The 17523-nt window shown below is 44.6% G+C and overlaps 1 protein-coding gene and 1 long non-coding RNA gene across 6 annotated transcripts in view; both read right to left on the bottom strand.

The window, feature by feature from the left end:
* Positions 1-949: 949 nt before the first annotated feature.
* On the bottom strand, positions 950-9984 carry LOC115608068. The gene is made up of 5 exons (XR_003991435.1): positions 9966-9984; positions 5871-6660; positions 4228-4385; positions 3692-3865; positions 950-3059 (listed from the first exon to the last, which is right to left on the bottom strand). It is a non-coding gene; the product is annotated as an uncharacterized LOC115608068 (long non-coding RNA).
* A 3524-nt stretch (positions 9985-13508) lies between these two features.
* LRRFIP1 (LRR binding FLII interacting protein 1) overlaps positions 13509-17523 on the bottom strand; it is a 109020-nt gene continuing 105005 nt past the window's right edge. For all 5 annotated transcript variants that reach the window (XM_030486231.1, XM_030486233.1, XM_030486232.1 and 2 more), the window contains one exon: positions 13509-16483. In XM_030486231.1, coding sequence (XP_030342091.1) covers positions 16373-16483 — 111 coding nt within the window. In that variant the 3' untranslated portion in view covers positions 13509-16372. The remainder of the gene's footprint in view (positions 16484-17523) is intronic.

Here is a 17523-nt window from a genome sequence, read left to right as displayed (position 1 = left end):
CAGGTAATGTAAAAATAAGTCTGAAAGTATCTATTCCACCTTTTTGAGTTCTGGTCCCGCTCTGTGGCATACAGATGACAGTGAGAAAATACACCAAAACCAAACTCCTTACTTAAAACCTGTTTCGAGAGAGCAGTGCGCAGAGTATGTAAACGCAGAGTCCTGACAGGCTGGAAGCAAGCCGAAGGCTCTGAAATAAGGTGCGCAGAAGAGGGGAACAGTTCTGATGGGGCCAAACTACGCCAGGCTTCCAGGCACGCACCCCAGAACCGTTCTTCCTGGTGCTGCGCTGGCTGACCCCAACAGGGAGATGTGCACCCTGCCCAGTCAATGTCTGAAATACGTGTCACTTCCCATCTGGTTCCTCGCGTTAAGAAACCTGAACACAAAATACTTCTTTCTGCCACGGTCCTCACCGGGCTCGACAACAAATATGGTATTTATGGACGGAGGTAATGGTGAGAGACTTGCCAGCAAAGGCCTGAAGAGAGGTGAACTGCGGTTAACAGCTTCAATCAATCGAAAACCCTCTTCGGTAAAAAACCACAGTACGCCGACTACCGATGTTATTCTGTTGCACTGCTATGTTTACAAAGATAGATACATTAAAAGGAAATGTATGTCATAAATACATATATTTGTTGTTACAAATTACATACCGCGCTGTTCTATATTACCCCTTTAATAGATAAATGCATAAGAAATCATGTATATGCACACGCACTTAAATGAAACGTAAGAACTCTTGGCCAAAGCTGGTTGGAAGGAAGTGAAGAAAGACACGTTCGTTCACGCTGGAATACGTGGCTGCAGCCGCTCAATGAAGTTGTACCAAAAAGAACCCAAAACCCGAAGGAGGAAGGATATTCAACTTTCTGTTGATTTCCTGTTACTCGCTTTCTAAACAAAACCTGATCAACCGTGCCAATACCACAGTAATTTGCTGTTACTGTGCTGTTACAAAAAAGCTGTGACTGCCCAGTTCTGGAGAGGAAGTGCTCCTGGACTTGATGTTGGATTAAGAGTAATGACTGAGAGAGCTGGAACCTTCCTGGAATAGGCAGCGACAGGATTTACGGATGCACGTTCAACAATGCAAGTAGAGCGTGCCTGTGCAAGGCAAGCGGCCCATCTGTTCCAAAGACTGCTTTTCGTTAGGCAATATCTTTACTATCGGATGTAAGAACCATAACAGCAGATCCACCAGAAGAAAATATTAAACGTTAGACAACTTCTTTGTCTCTATAAAATAATGAAAGGGATATAGTTTGTTATCAGAAAGAACCGTGTTCCTCATATCGAGTAAATGCTTTTATTTCAGGTGTGTTTTGTGGAAAAACCCCATGACGGATATGGTCTTTCAGTAGTGAATATAATTCAGACTAAGAATTAAGGAACTAAAAACATGTGGAAAGCAGTATTTTATAATATTCTGGGGAAAACCAGGATCATCTTGCAGTCATAAAAATTAGAGCCTGTGCAATACATTACTGTTGCTCATTGTCCTGTCCGGGTGCAGGACAACTGGCTTCATACTTCTTCAAGACTTTCAAATATATCCGCAAACTGTCCGGATCCACTCGAGAATTTCCGGCAGTCCGAAGCAATCTCATTGCTAGATGGCACACAGCTCTCTGCCTCATCATCTCAGGAGTGCTCTTCTGCCCGTGCTGTTCTCAAAAACACACCCGTGCAGTAAAATAGGAAACCAATTCCTTTCTGTTATTAAAATACTAATATTAGCTATTTTCCAGCCTCCTTCTGACCTCCCGATTCTTGATTTGTACACCAACATTCCACCCTAAACTCCTTCACCCTAAGGACTGCTTTGGGTTGCCACCTAACAGCAGCCTTCAATAGAGTATTTTATAACTGGCTCAGAAACACAGATTTTACTGAAATCTACTTTGCTAAAACCAGAGGCAGTGCTTCTCCCGTCTCCTTTCAGGAACTGAAAATGTATTTGAGTTTTAGAAAAACTGTGAATTATACTATTACAATTCTCTACTCTGGACCAAAATTTGGTTTGCAATGTGATTTGTGATTTCCTTTGCATCCACAATTACAGATGATGGTAGGGAGGAAACTTCTGCAGCTTTTAATCCTAAATACATAAAAACACAAGTCAGGGGGTTGGATGTCATTTTTCCCTACCTTCCACGCTATGTCTGCCAGAATTAACTTGGCCTATTTTCTAAAGGGAGAAATTTTAATTTTTATTAAAATAATTTATATATATATTTTCTCTTCATGTCTCTCTTAGTTTTTTAAACAAGCAGTACGGTTTCAAGAGTTACAAATGAAATGTCTCCTCTGAGATACGCTTCCACATGAAGTTAGTGCTGGTAACGCTGTAACCGTGCCGGCTGAGGAGCAGGAGGGGTCAGAGCTGGGAAACGGCTGGTGCTGGTGCTAGCAGCTTCTCTGTTTATTTCTTCTAATCGGGCAGGCCAGCAGATGCCGTGGTTGTGCTAAATGCACTCTCCGTTACACCCACATATCCAGTGGATACAGATGTTATGCTACTCTCTTGCCAGCAGCCAAACTCTGCATACTCGGGGTAAGGGATGTACATGTTTTTTCCTGCCCTAACACAGTTTTTGCCCCTCTGCCTGTGGCCCTGGCTGCTCTGAGGAAGCTGTGCTTAACCCTTAACCTGATTGTAGGGTTAAAAATGAAAAAGGGTCAAGAAGAGCCCCCACCCTCTTTCTTTGAATGTAACTTTGCTCAAGTAAGGGGTGTCATAGCATCTGAAATCGAGCTTGTGCAGCCAAAGGTAAGGAAACTTATTCTGAAATTCTGATAAACATCTTAAGGCCAGTTAATTGAAGCCTGACCGGAATAATTCCTAGTCCTCAGTCACCACTAGTTTGCAAAAGTCATGTGTAGCTCATTTCCTATTGATTAAATGTCACCTAAACCAAACTTCAGAATCTAGTATTTGGAAAGGTACGTACCTCTGTAGCTCCTCAAAAATGGAGCTATGCCTTCCTGTCACTCACTCATTTCTTTATTGACTCGTAATCGGTCAGTCTGTACAGTCTTCAGCATGATTTATTCTGAAGTTCAAAGAGAAGTAAATGCACTTTCCTGAGAACACCGACGCTTCAGTGGAACCTCTCAAAACAGCCTTAGGCTGATACACTGTAAAATTCCTGCCATTTTTCAAAGAGACTCGATGCCTTTTTGCTAATCAAAAAGGGCCAAGCTGCTATTTAACCGATACATCATTACTTATGGCAGACACATAAGAGAGTTTTACACAGAGCTCAGCATTCACAGCTGTAAGTCTCTCACTTCCATCACCGACTCGAGTACTGTGTGCTGAGTTTGGCTCATCTCATTCCGAGGTGAACCAAGTAGCTACTCACATTATTAAAATGGGGTTTTTTTCATAGAACCACAGAACAGTTTGGGTTAGAAGGGACGTTAAAGATCATCTAGTTCCAACCCCCTACCACGGGCAGGGAAAATTTCATCCAAGTTCTTCCTACTACCCCAAACTACTATCTCACTACACAGTTTAAACACACAAGCATTAGGAACGAGTTACAGACTTACAGTTGTACCTCTGAGAGAGATACTAACTCAGGAGAAATCTGTCAGCAGAAAAATCTTGTTAGATGCCTACGAACTGAAATAATGTCCTATGTAATGTTTATTAAGTTAAAGTCAGAGGGGAATCCATTACCATAGTTCTTTTCCTCTGTACAGCCTTTAGAGAGTGCGTGAGTGTAAGCATTTTCTCCTTATTTCCAGCACTGCTTCTCACATGTTGCACTTCAAAATGGTGGTTTTCCACACTGGGATATAAGGCAGCTATATGACACAGTTCCAGGAAGCATGTAGCAAATAATGTAAATGCCTAAATCGGGAAAGAAGGAAGAAAATTTGTTTTGGAAATGATCCTGGAATAAATTACAGTAAATCAGCAAAATTAGATGATTGCGTAACTAGGAACAGAGGTGAAACTTTCAACCCATCTAAAAGCATCTTCCTGTTTCCCAAACAAGCCTCCAGCCCGTGTGACCGCTGTGTGGAACTACCTCTGTACTTCGGAAAGGTAACAGCTGAGTAAAGAGCTTCAACACTTGAGCGTACAAAGCTGCATGAAGCAAAACTAAAGAGGCTGGGCTGTTCTCTTCCCAGACAGAAACGCAAACTTGCGTTTATAATAAAATAACTAAAAGGGATTTTTGTTTTGGTTTCTTTCCAAAACAGAATTACCTTTAAATTCAGCAGATATTCACAGGCAGCGTAACAAGTGCCAATTCCCTCTTCAGCGCTGGTACCTCTGCCAAGTTCCTCACTTATGACGAGTGATTTGTCATTAGCGTTTTGTATGGTGTATGTTATCTAGGAAAATATTTCATGCGTTTCCATCCCTACAAATGCATGTTTTAAGAACCTCCATTAGGAACAGGACTGCTCAGAGGGCTGCTCAGAGGGATACTCGAGGAATACTCTGCCTTATTCGGATGAAACTTAATATAGAAATTCTTAAAAATGGTGTCAGAGCCATAAATTTTACCTTTTCACAGCTTTCCAACAGCTGCCAATTCTAGTGAAGCAAAGACTCCTCTTACAGCATTCCTCCTCTTTTCCACTGAATTCCTCCACTTTCCCTCAAAAGTGTATCAGTTTGGGAAAGGGAACTGAAGGAGCTTAGGCTCATTTAAGGTCCAAGAAACAACAAAATGTTGAATCCACTCTCCAACAGAGCACTGATTTTTACTTGTATTGGTGTATCTTGTTATTTAAGATATGCCCTGGGTTTCTGTGGTTTATCATCAAGCTAAGAGATGAAAGCTCAACTTCTGACTGCTTTTCAAAGTACATTCTTCCCATGGAAATACACTAGTACAACTCTTATTAGCCTAACAGTAAAAATGGGCCTTGGACCCCGGCTTAGCCATGTTCAATACCTCTTTCATTTCGTTCATGAATGTTGATGCGTTTGTTTCTCTACCATCATCCATACCTATTCTGGTAAATATCTGCTCTGCTATCCAAAAAGAACAATACTCTGCTGGGACACAAGAACCTACAAAACAAGTAAAATATGATTCTTCTCATGTCAGTCTGACATGCCAATCTGCCTCTGTCAGTGGGGAAAAACATTAGTTTTACACTTGGTCATTGTGCCCTGTAGAGAATGCATCTTATTTGACAAAGTTTCATAAGATCATGTTCTACCACTGCTTTGTAAGAAAATATTATCATACAGATACCATAATTAAAGAAGTTTATCTGTAAAACCTTAAGAAATCATATGCCTGAAGCTGAGTATCAGTCCTTTAGACTGACACAAAAAGGTGGGAATAACACTAGGATGAATTTACATTTCTGTAACCATTGAGTTATTAATCCCAAGGAATCTTAACTTCCCCAAAACAAGATTATATTGCCTCTATGAAACCTCGAGGCTCATTAGTCTTGTTGAATAGAACAGGAAACCTGACAAAAAGACTTTACACTCTCCTTTATTCTTATTAAACTCATGTTTTTTGAGAGCAATTCCTGAAGAACTTGCAGTTGTTGGGGACTGGACCCACAAACACATGGCAGACAAATTTTATTCACCACTGCTAAGTAATTTCATTCTAGTAGAGACAGGGTCAGCCTATTAAGGTGTCTCTTCTGTGCTACCAGCCTGCTGTGGAACAGGTGGTTACCTTTATCTGTAAGGTAAAAGACATGAGGAGTCTAACTGAGACTCACCCCTATACTCAGGAACTCCTCAGGTTCCGTTTGGATTACCAACACGTACGTAGCTTGATGAGCACACTTCAAGGACACTCGCTATCTATCTAATGTAAGGTGCTAGACTGGGTTAAGGGGCTCCAAAGAACCAAAGCACACAACTGCACCTCTCCTAAAGACAGACTGCGGAGGCTTCCAGCTACAGAAACAGGGCCAACGGCAGACCCAAAACCTCGCAGTGGCTTCTGTCAGCAACGCAAGAGTTGGTAGGAGCAAACAGACTAAAAAACACCTGGTGCTACTTAGACAGAATCTTACTCTCAAAGCCAAACCATTCAACTTCATAAGTACTTTTAATTAGAAAGCAACTGTCCGCAGAAGATTACTAACATGGTACGTTATTACTCACCAATCTGTGCCATAATTTGACAAAGAGCAATCTGGTTTAGGTGCGTTGATTTTCCACTCATATTTGGCCCTGTAATAATGACAAAGTTGTTACCCTCTGGCAGGTATGTATTGTTAGGCACAGTTTTTTCCACAGCTATCTTTTCAAGAATGGGAAGCCATCCCTGCTTGATCGCTAAAGTATCCGTAAATTCTGGACGAACTAAAGGAGAAAAAGGATAGAGAGCACTGCAGAGTTGGTATGGAAAGCTTCACATTCTTCAACTAGTGCGTTCTGAAACAAAGTCATTCTTGCAGAGCAAAAGCCAAACTCTGGCTCGATTCCCTGATTTTTACTCTCCTGTAGTGAGCAAGACAAACACGCAGCACTTGGGCAGAATTACCAGCCACTTCCAGGTACAGATTCTGACCGTCACGCAAATCTTCACGACTTGTTACTACATAAAGAATCCCGTAACACTTCGTTTCTAAATTAACATTGTGTTTGTGTTCTGTAGTAAGTATGGTTAGACTCCAAGAACAAAGGAAAACACAAAGAGCAAAACATTTCTTTTGGCGGACACGTGTTCACGCCTGGCTGTGCAAACTGCAGGTGTAGGTTTATGGGACAAGCTAAGTGGCTTTGGTCTTGTTATTACTGCTGAAGAAGACTTGTGCTCTGATTCATCTGGTGGGAAAAGGCTGTGATGGCTCGATCACATCAGGTAATGTTCAGGTCACTTACGTATCAATTCATATGCTATGACTGGAATCATCAGCGCATGAAGATTCACAGTCCACGCTGCAAAGTAAACTGATCCTGCTCAGGAACTGAGCGCTACAGAGCGGCATCGGTAATGATGGGCTAATACAGCTCCCGAAATGGCTTCAATGGGATCCCTATAGGGCACCATGTGGGTGAATGTTGCTGCTGCTGCTGTTATCGCGATGCCAGTAGTCAATAAAAGCTGTGCGGCATGAGTTGTGGGTCTATAGGAGGCTATGGGGCACTGGGGGGTGTCTATGGGGTGCTATGGGTTGCCATGGGGCAGTGTGTGGGTCAATCTGGGGTCTCTATGGGTCACCGTAGGTTGTTATGGGGATCTATGGGTCACTATGGCGTCTATACGGGTCGCTATGGAGGGTCCATGGGTCGCTACGGCATCTCTATCAGCCGCCGTACGTCTCTATGAGAAACCCATGAGTTTCTCTGGGTTGCTATGGGGCATCTAAGAAAAAAAAAAAATTACTAAAAAGGACTATAAAGAAATAAATCTGAAGAAAAAAATAATAAAAGGGAAAAAAAGCTGAATAAAACTGTGTAAAGTCAGTAAAAAGCAAATAAAAGTGAATCAAGTGATTATTAATTATTACAAAGTAAATAAAAAGGAATAAAAATGAACAAGCCTGAATGAAATTTTAATAAAAGTGAATGAAAGTTCATAAAAACGAATGAAAGCAAATCAAAACCCGATTGGTGTGGGGGTACTTATGGGGGGCGGGGGGGGTAGTGGGGGCCCTATGGGGTACCATGGTGGTTGACGATGCTGCTGCTGATGTCATCCCAGTCCTAGTGACGCCACGACACCATAAGTCTATAAAAGCCGTGGGGCACGTGTTGTGCATCTATAGGGAACTATGGGGCAGTGGGGAGGGTGTCTATGCGGTGCTATGTGGCAGTGTAGGGTGTGTATAGGGCTCTATGTGCTGCCGTGGGGCCATGTGTGTGTATAGGGTATCTAGCAGCTGTTGTGGGTCTCTGTGGGTTGTCTATGGGTGGCCATGGATCACTACGGGGCATCCAGGGGTTCATATGGGGCATATACAGGTCGCTACTGGATGCCCATGAGGCATCTATGGGTCACTGTGGGTCATTAGGGGGATCTATGGGTCACTTTGGGGCATCTATGAGTCGCCCGTGGAGTGTCCATGGGTTGCTGTGGGGTGTCTATTGCTCACTGTGGGTCTCTATGGGATGTCTATAGGGTGTCCATGGGGTGCTGTGGATGGCTATGGGCTGTCAGTGGGTTGCTCTGGGTGTCTATGGGTCACTACGTGGTGTCTACGGGTCACTATGTGGTGTCTATGGGTCTCTGTAGGTCACTATGGTGTATCCATGGTTCGCTAAGAGTTGCTGTGGGGTGTTCGTGGGTCGCTCTGGGACCCTATGGTATGTCTACAGGGAGTCTATGAGGCTGAGTGGGTCTATAGGGGATCTGCTGTGGTCTGTGGGGCTCTATGAGGTGTCCATGGGTTGCTCTGGGTCGCTATGAGGTATCTAAAAAAATGAAATCTTACTAAAAGTGACTAAATGAAATCAGAAGAAAACTGAATAAAAACTGAATGTCATTAAAAAGTGAATAAAATGCGAGCAAAAAGTGATCATAAAGTGAGCAAAAAGAATAAAAATGAACAAGCCTGAATAAAACTCGAATAAAAGGGAGTGAAAATTTTAAAATAAAACGAACAAAAGTGAATAAAAAAATGGACTGGTGCTGGGGTACTCAGGGGTTGTGGGGGGGGAGGGGGGCCCTATGGGGCACTGTGTCATTGCTGATGCTGATGACGTCATCGCGGTCCTGGTGACATCATGACGCCAGGAGCCAATAAAAGCTGGGGGACACGCGTTGTGGGTCTATAGGGCACCATGGGGATGTGGGGGTTGTGTATCTATGGGTCACTGTGGGGTATATATGGGTGTCACTGGGTTGCCGTGGGGCTGGCTGTGGGTCTCACCTTCGCGGGGGGCTCAGGTCCATCCTGGGGCGTGGGCCGGGCCCGGTGCAGCTGCTCCAGCTCCATTAAACTGGATTGCAGTGAAATAGAACAGGCATAAAGCTGAAAAGGGAATAAACACCAATGAAAGTGAATAACCCTTAATAAAACTCAAGTGAATTCAATGTGAATGAAAAAGAAGAAAAGGGAAGAAATCTGAATAAATCTCCAAGAAAAGTGAATAAAACTGAAGATCACTTAAAGGAACTAAAAAGCAAATACATCTGAAGAAAACAGCATAAAAGTGAAGTAAAAGCGAATCAAAAGCAAGTACAGGGGAGCTCAAGGGTGACTAAAGGTGAATAAAAAGCCTGAAGAAACCTGCACAAAGCTTGTGGAGAACAGCTGTGGCCTTGCCAGGAATACACAAATACACTGCTGACAACAGGGACAAAGGGCAGAAACATACAACAGACCCATATCGGTCGCTGTGGGTCTGGGCTCTACGGGGCTCTATGAGGTGGCCGGGGGTTGCTCTGGGTCACTAGGGGGTATCTAAAAAAAAATATCTTACTAAAGCTGACTAAACCAAATCTGAAGAAAACTGAATAGAAAGTGTACAAAAAGGGTACAAAACCATACAAAAAGTGAAGAAAAAGTGAGCAAAAATGAATAAAACTCGAATAAAAGTGAATGAAAGTTTAAAGCAAAAATGAATGAAAGTGAATAAAAAAATCAGGTGCTGTTGGGGTACTCGGGGGTTGACGATGCTGCTATGATGATGTCATCGCAGTCCTGGTGACGTCACGACACCATAAGTCATAAGAGTTGTCATGGGGCCACGTGTGGGTCTATGGGGTATCTAGCAGTCACTGTGGGTCTCTATGGGGTGTCCAGGGCTCACTATAGGCTGTCTATGGGGTATCTATAGTTCGCAGTGGGTCATTATGGGGATGTATGAGTCTCTATGGGGCATCTATGAGTCACTATGGAGTATCCATGGGTTGCTGTGGGGTATCTATGGGTCGCTCTGGGACCCTATGGGATGCCTACAAGGACTCTATGAGGCTGGAGGTCCTATATAGGATCTAAGGGGGGTCTATGGGATGTCCAGGGGTTGCTCTGGGTCACTATGGGGAATCTAAAAAAGAAAACGTTACTAAAAGTGACTAAATCAAATCGCGAGAAAACTGAATGAAAAGTCAATAAAATGTCAATAAAGTGATCAAAAATTGAATAAAAATGAATAAAAGTGAAAAAACCTGAATGAAACTCAAAAGCGAATAAAAATGAAAGCGAATAAAAGTCAACTGGTATTGTGCTACTTATGGGGGGTGGGGGGTAGTGGGGACCCTATGGGGTACTTGGGGTTCCCTATAGGGCTCATTGTGTTGGGTGGGCCACCTGTCCCCCGGGGAGTACCTGCTGCTGGGCACGGAGCCCCGGGAATACCAGGAACGCCGCCGGGATCAGCACCGGGAGCTGCTGCCCCAGGTGCTGCTGCACCCCTTGGAGCCCCCTGGCACCGTGGGGCGGCTGCTCCTGGGGCTGCACCCCAGGGTGCTACTGGCCAGCACCCACCGAGGGATCTTCCTGCACCTCCGGAGTGGATCCGGGAGCTGAGCTGAGCCGAGGTGAGCCCCGCTAAGCTTCATAGCCGCGCATCTGTTGAAGATAAAGCCGCGTTTCAGCCGCCGCCGCCTTCTCCCCCTTCCTCCCCGGCCGCCGCCATCGCTCCCTCACACCGAGGGGCACCGCTGATTGGCCGCCGGTCGCTAGGCGGGAAGGAGTCCCCCCAGCTGCGCGCTGTAGCTAAGGCAGAGGCGGCCAGGGATTGGACAACGCTGTCCCACCGCCTCTATGTCCCGCCCTCTCTGGGAGGTGAGCAGAGCAGTGATTGGCTGAGCGGCGGGAGCGGGCGAGGTTATAAAAGGGGCGGCGGAGGCGGCGGGCGCGGTGGGGCCGCCGGGGTGAGGCGGCTCAGGACTGAAGTGGTACCCCCGCCCCCCTCTCCGTCCCCCTGGCGGCTCAGTGGCGGCCGCTGTCACTGTCCTCAATCAGGTATCAACGAGGCGTTAAAAAGACGCGAGAGCGAAAAGCAGCTCCAGGATCGGTTTATCGACCCGGTTTAATTAATTCATTCGAGTTTATTTGAAGTTAATTGAGTCCATTTAAATTTATTGGGGTCTATTGAAATCCATTTCAGTTTATTTAAGCCCGTTCTAGTCTATTGAAGTCGTTCATCTGGGGGCACTTGGGGTGGGCTTGGGACATTTCTAGCTGCTTTTAATCCGTTTTGGGCACTTTGGTTTGGTTTTTGACACTTTGGGGTAATTCAAGCTGGTTTTGGCTGAGTTTTGTGTAACTTGGGGTGGTTTGGGGGCACTTTTTGGCACTTGGAATTTTACGTGGCTAAGCAAGGGCGGATCGCCACGTTGGTGGCACTGCTGGAGGACACCGCGTGCAGGGCCTGGGTGTTTGCACTTTGGGATCGGGTGGTTTGAGTGTAATTTGGGGCATTTGAAGGTGGTTTGGGGGAACTTCTGGAAGATTTTGAGCTGATTTTTGGGCAATTTGGGCTGTTTGTGCATAATATGGGGTAATTCCAGCCGTCTGAGGGCATTTGGGGTGAATTTTGACCTGCTTTGGGGACTTATGGGGCATTTGGTGGAGTTTTGGGCTATTTGGGGGCTGGTTTAGGACAATTAAAGCCACTTTGGGGGTCATTTGAGCTCATTTGGGGCAATTTGGGTGGGTTTTTGAGCAGTTTCATAGAATCTCAGAATAGGATTGGAAAGGACCTTAAGATCATCCAGTTCCAACCCCCCTGCCATGGGCAGGGACACCTCACACTAAACCATGTCAACCAAGACTCCATCCAGCCTGGCCTTGAACACTGCCAGGGACAGAGAATTTACCGCTTCTCTGGGCACCCTGTGCCAGCGCCTCAGCACCCTCATAATAAAGAACTTCTTCCTTATATCCAACCTGAACTTCCCCTGTTTGTTTGAACCCATCACCCCTTGTCCTGTCACTACAGTCCCTGATGAAGAGTCCCTCCCCAGCATCCTTGTAGCCCCCTTCTGACACTGGAAGGCTGCTCTGAGGTCTCCACGCAGCTTCTCCTCTCCAGGCGGAACAGCCCCAATGTTCTCAGCCTGTCTTCATATGGGAGGTACTCCAGCCCCTGATCATCCTTGTGGCCTCCTCTGGACTTGCTCCAACAGCTCCATGTCCTTCGTATGTTGAGGGCACCAGAACTGTACACAATATTCAAGTGAGGTCTCACAAGAGCAGAGTAGAGGGGCAGGATCACCTCCTTCGACCTGCTGGTCACGCTTCTTTTGATGCAGCCCAGCACACGTGCGGTTTCTGGGCTCGAGCGCACACTGAAGCAGCTCATGTTCAGTTTCTCATCAACCAACACCCCCAAGTCCTTCTCCGCAGGGCTGCTCTGAATCTCTTCTCTGCCCAACCTGTAGCTGTGCCTGGGATTGTCCTGACCCAGGTGTAGGACCTTGCACTTGGCTTGCTTGAACTTCATGAGGTTGGCACTGGCACTTCCCAAGTGTGTCCAGGTCCCTCTGGATCCCGTCCCTTCCCTCCAGCGTATCAACCGAACCAAATAACCTGGTGTCGTTGGCAAACTTGCTGAGGGTGCATCTATCCCACTGTCCATGCCGCTGACAAAGATGTTGAACAAGAGCGGTCCCAACACCGATCCCTGAGGGAGACCACTCATTACAGGTTTCCAATTGGACATTGAGCCACTGACCACAACTCTCTGTGCCTGTGGTTGGAGTAGCTGCAGTGCTTGTGGCTAGGGTTGGGGCAGCCACAGCCCTAAGGCCTCTTATGCCTTAGATATGTAGTAACAAGGTTATTGTTAATAACAACACAGCGAGATGCTCAACAGCCCAGTTGGTTAGAAACCAGCTCTGGTACTAAAGCTCAGCTCCCACGCTGCAGTGCAGCGTGGACAGCCACAGCAGAGCTCCTGGGGAGGATGGGGGCAGCCCTCAGCAGCAGCCTGGTGCCCCTGCTCGCACAGGGGGAACCTGCAGGCAGGGAACCGCGGCTCGCAGCACTCATCGCAGCTCCAAAGCAGGCTGAGCAGCCTTGCTGCTGCCCAAACCACGTCCCTCCGCTCTCCCCCCGCTAATGCCTCCGTACCAGAGCTGAGCCGCCAGTCACCTGCATCACGCACCTCACGCTGGCCGCTCCATGGTGGATCCACCGAGCACGCACTCAATGGCCACCCGCCGCTGCTGCTGCTGCCCGCGCCTCCAGCCTTCAAACAGACACATGTGAAGTTCATAATAAAGTGTGCAAAACATTACTTTGCCGCCCCTGATCAGTTCAGGATGACATTTAATACCAAATTTGTCATGGTTTTGATAAACCAAGCTGTCTTCTGCTGTGAAGGATTCTTCCAGAGAAAGTTACTATGTGGGTTATCTGTCGTAACCCACCATAAAAACCCTAAGCAGAAAATGAATCCAACCAGCAAGACCATTTAAATTTTTCCTGATGGGACACTGTCCCTGTCTTCCCCATCACAAAGTGCACCCCGCTATTAAAAACACTGGTATTTGGAATTATGTCTGACACCCAGTGCCCTTTGTGCATTTTACAACCAGTGTTGCTCACATCTATGTGGCTGCAGCAATGCATTAAAAATGAAGCGCAGCTGTTAAAACCAGTATCATCCAAAAAGTCTGTATTTCCAAGAGAACTTTTATCAGTAACACGATCATGACAGGCCATTCTATAAAAACTAACCCAAACAAGTGACATTTTTATTGGCGAGTTCTGCTCATGAATTTCCTTTTCCATGCTCATACCTCCTAACAGTTTGATTAAAAAAAACCAAACAAACAAAAAAACAAACCCCAAACAAACCCATTTTGGGTAACATTCCATTTGCAAACAATAAAATTATTTAACATTTTAAAAATAAACCAAAGGATAACAATTTTAAATACAAATTGTAGGAAAACCCATCCTGGTTCCCCCCAGGAGCCATTCAGTGGGCCGGGTACCAAGGATTTCTTATTTGGAGCTCAATTAAAAGGACTGGGGCATGTGCATATATTATTACCATTGAAAGCCCTGGTTTGTTGTACATTCTTCACAGGAAAACATAGAACAGTTTGGGGTAAACCAACCAGTACTTCTTCTTCCGTTATTCTAAAGCTAAGCCATACTGAAAATTTGGGGGGTGGGGGGAAGGGGTGGGATGGGGGGGGCAGGGTGGGGAAATGTGGCTTCAACATTCAGCTACTTTATCACACACGATTTCTACTATAAGCATATCCAGGTTGAAATACACATCTGATTTCTGTCATGAGGTTAATGCTTATGGGGGTGTGAGATGGGATCTACTTCAAAATGACAGAACACATCACTTCTGGATGAACAAAATTATTTTTAGCCTTTTGGACCAGTGCTTGGTTGCTAGATTGTTTCTCCTCAACCTTGCCAGGAGAGACAGTTTTTTCACTGCTACCACAAATAAAAATATGACCGGTGGCAATCACACATCAGTTACTAAGATGTTATATTTAGCACATTTGCTTGCATTCTGGAAAGCCCTTAGTTCATTTTTTTAGGCCCCAGAGGCTTTATACACCAGAAATTACACAAGTCAACCACAGAAAATTGTTAATAGGTATCCACAGTGATTCTGAGGTATTCCACAAGAAACCTGGCTCTGCATCTGAATGTTCCTCTCGAAAACAAAGAAAAAACCCAAAGTCCTAGCTGGAGTGCAGATTTCAAACGTTCCTTTCATTCCCATGTTCCACCACATTTATCAACAAGGACATACTTATTTCCCTAGGGGCATAAAAACAGACTTCTCCCCACAGGCACAAAAAAAAGCCTTCATCCTTTTCCTGGAGTATTAATTTCAGTACTTCATTCCTAAATTTAGGGGTGCACTCAGAAGAGATGAAGGTGTTATTTTCTAGCCAAACCAGAGAAACACATTCAGACACTGGTTTTGGTTTAATTAATTTGTAAAGGTGCTCTAAGAAGATACCAGCGACCCCTCACATTGAAAATAGCAGCGGTTTGTACTTTAACCTCCAGTTTGTGAGGAAGAGGCTAGGGAAATATCTGGACCAGTCTGAAGACCAGGTTAAGAAGAAATGGTCTCCCAGGTCTGGATTTGGCTTGGCAGAACCGTTATCTATTGAGGCAGTCAGCACTGACAGAAGGTCGCTCCTGTCAAACAGGAGATGCGGCTTCACTGTATGAACAGATTCCTAAGGGACTGGTTGCCTACCCTGCTTGCGAGCTTTTCTGTTCAGGCTGAAGGGGGAAGGACAGCTTTACTCTTCAGGTAACCGCTGTTCTCCTTTGAGCAGTACATTCAGAAAAATTTCCAATAAACCAGAGCTGTAGTGCTAGTTGTTTATAATAAATTGATTGCAACATCTTAATTCGTTACACTATTTTCCATGAAGAGTGGAAAACCTTTATAATGACCGTAGAAGAAAATAATTTGCTACTTCTGTATTTGTAGAAAAACCATAGGCAGTAACATTTTCTAAAGTGCTTCTTTACTTATTAGTTACTTTAAAAATTAGACTTGTATTTTATAGCGGCATAGTTTCCTAGTTTCACGGACCAGAACATAGTTTCTGATGTAAAAAACCCATTACATATTTTAAGCAAATGACATTTGCTTTGAGAAATGCACCAAAGTGAATGATCTAAGTGCAAAACCCACCATTTCTTAAAACACAGCCTTATGCTGGTTTATTAATGCAACTTTACATCCTTTAAAAGTAGTTCAACTCCAAGAGCAGTGATTAAATAATACAAATAAAAGTTGAAAATTCAATGAAACTATTGTCTATTTACCCTGAAATAAAATAGTCTTATGATTCCACTGGTGCAAAAATACCTCCAAACACCTTTGTTTTATTGGCAAAGTCATTTAAGGTCACTTTTGCTTCCAAGACCATTTTCTTCCATGGTTTCCAGTGAAGGAGTTTTGCTTTGTAATGGCTTGTGGTTCCACAGTGATTTGTAAATGAAAAACCTACTATGAATAACTCTACCGTAGTCACTAAATTACAGATACTGTCATCAGAAAGTCCAAAACTTACAGTGGTTTTGTTGCTTGGTTGGTTTTTTTTGGGAGGGGGGGTGTTTAACTTTTTTTTTAATTTTCAGCAAGACACAAAATTCCAGTCTAGTTAAAATGTTCTCTTTGAATGCCATTTTAAATGGCAATAAATGGCTGCTGTGCCTCCTAGAACTTAATGCAATGCCTGATGTGCTTCTTATAGATGGATATTGTACTTCAAATATACCCACTGATCGGTGTAGAAGGGCTCCCGCAGGCACAGCCATTTGGATCAGCTACTCCTATGTATATAGTGCAGTAGGTTTGAATGCGTAGAGAGAACCACAGCTGGGTGGCACGTAGCAAATGTTGGGGTTGTTTGTTCTCAGAAGGCATGACACAAAGCATCCCAGACAGCGAGAGACAGAAGCATCTGCAACGTTGTTCTGATTCTGTCACGTAGTAGTGGTTTCCATTGAAAGGTGGTGGTTATTGCTGAGACAGCAAAGCACTCCGATTGGCTTTCATCTTCTCCAAGCGTTTTACTAGATGACCATTGCTGACTTCAAGCTCTTCAGTTTTATCCAATGCTGAACGAAGCTAAAGGAAGGAAGCAGAAAAATACCCTTTCACAGTATTTTCCCTTTCCAAAGATAAAGCAAGGTTTGTAGTTACTAACACTAACTGATCATATTGCTGGAATTGCCTTACAAGGTAAAGCAGTTGAAATTTTTTATTAGCAGAGTTAAAAGAGAAGCCCAGAGAAGCTGTGGCTGCCCCAGCCCTGGCAGTGTTCAAGGCCAGGTTGGACACAGGGGCTTGGAGCAACCTGCTCTAGTGGAAGGTGTCCCTGTCCGTGGCAGGGGGCTGGAACTGGATGGTCCCTTCCAACACAAACTGTTCTGTAATTCTGTGAAAAGTGAATGCTGTGTTACTGCTTTGAAGGCCACAGAGAAAGATATTTCTAAGCTTGGTGCCAAGAGTCAAAGTTATTTACAGGACGCTGAAGAAACGGCTCAGAGTTTGCCTAAACTTCAGAGGCACAGAGATACCTGATGGGTGACATATACCTGTCTCACTGCCTGGCTTTTATATTTTTGGTTCCCGTAACTACAGCCACAGCTGTGAATTGGGTGACTTAGTTCTCTAATAAAACCCACCACAGGATGGAGAAGGAGAGAGAGGTAGACTGCACAAAGCAGTATTTATAGGCAGCAGAGCAGGAGTATATAGAAAAAGCGAAGAGCCACACTGAAAAAAACCAAACCCAACTAAAAACCAAAACCCAAAAAACAACCCAAAACCTCAGGAGGTGGGCATGAAAGAAGCTGATAAACACATTTAAGCTGGTTGTAGCAGCTACTTGGAGAGAACATGAAGTTTGGTAAGACAAATAAGGTCAAAATTACAGACAGCTTGAAGATACAACGTTCTAAGAGGAACATGGACAGACACATGACAGCAAACAGGCGCGAACAGATTGACAGAGCAAGGAAAACAGGCTCAATGAGAATGATTCACATCCATTTAGCCCTCATGTTTAGACTGTCATTCCTGGTAAGCTGTGGCACTGTGCTTAAACAGTGAAGCACACAAATTAACTTTACAAGCATTTCCAGCTTTCTACTGCTATGATTTCT

Source organism: Strigops habroptila, chromosome 5, assembly GCF_004027225.2.
Source record: "Strigops habroptila isolate Jane chromosome 5, bStrHab1.2.pri, whole genome shotgun sequence".
NCBI lineage: Eukaryota > Metazoa > Chordata > Aves > Psittaciformes > Psittacidae > Strigops > Strigops habroptila.
Note: the sequence above shows the minus strand (reverse complement) of the source record. Positions and strands in the feature narration are given on the sequence as shown.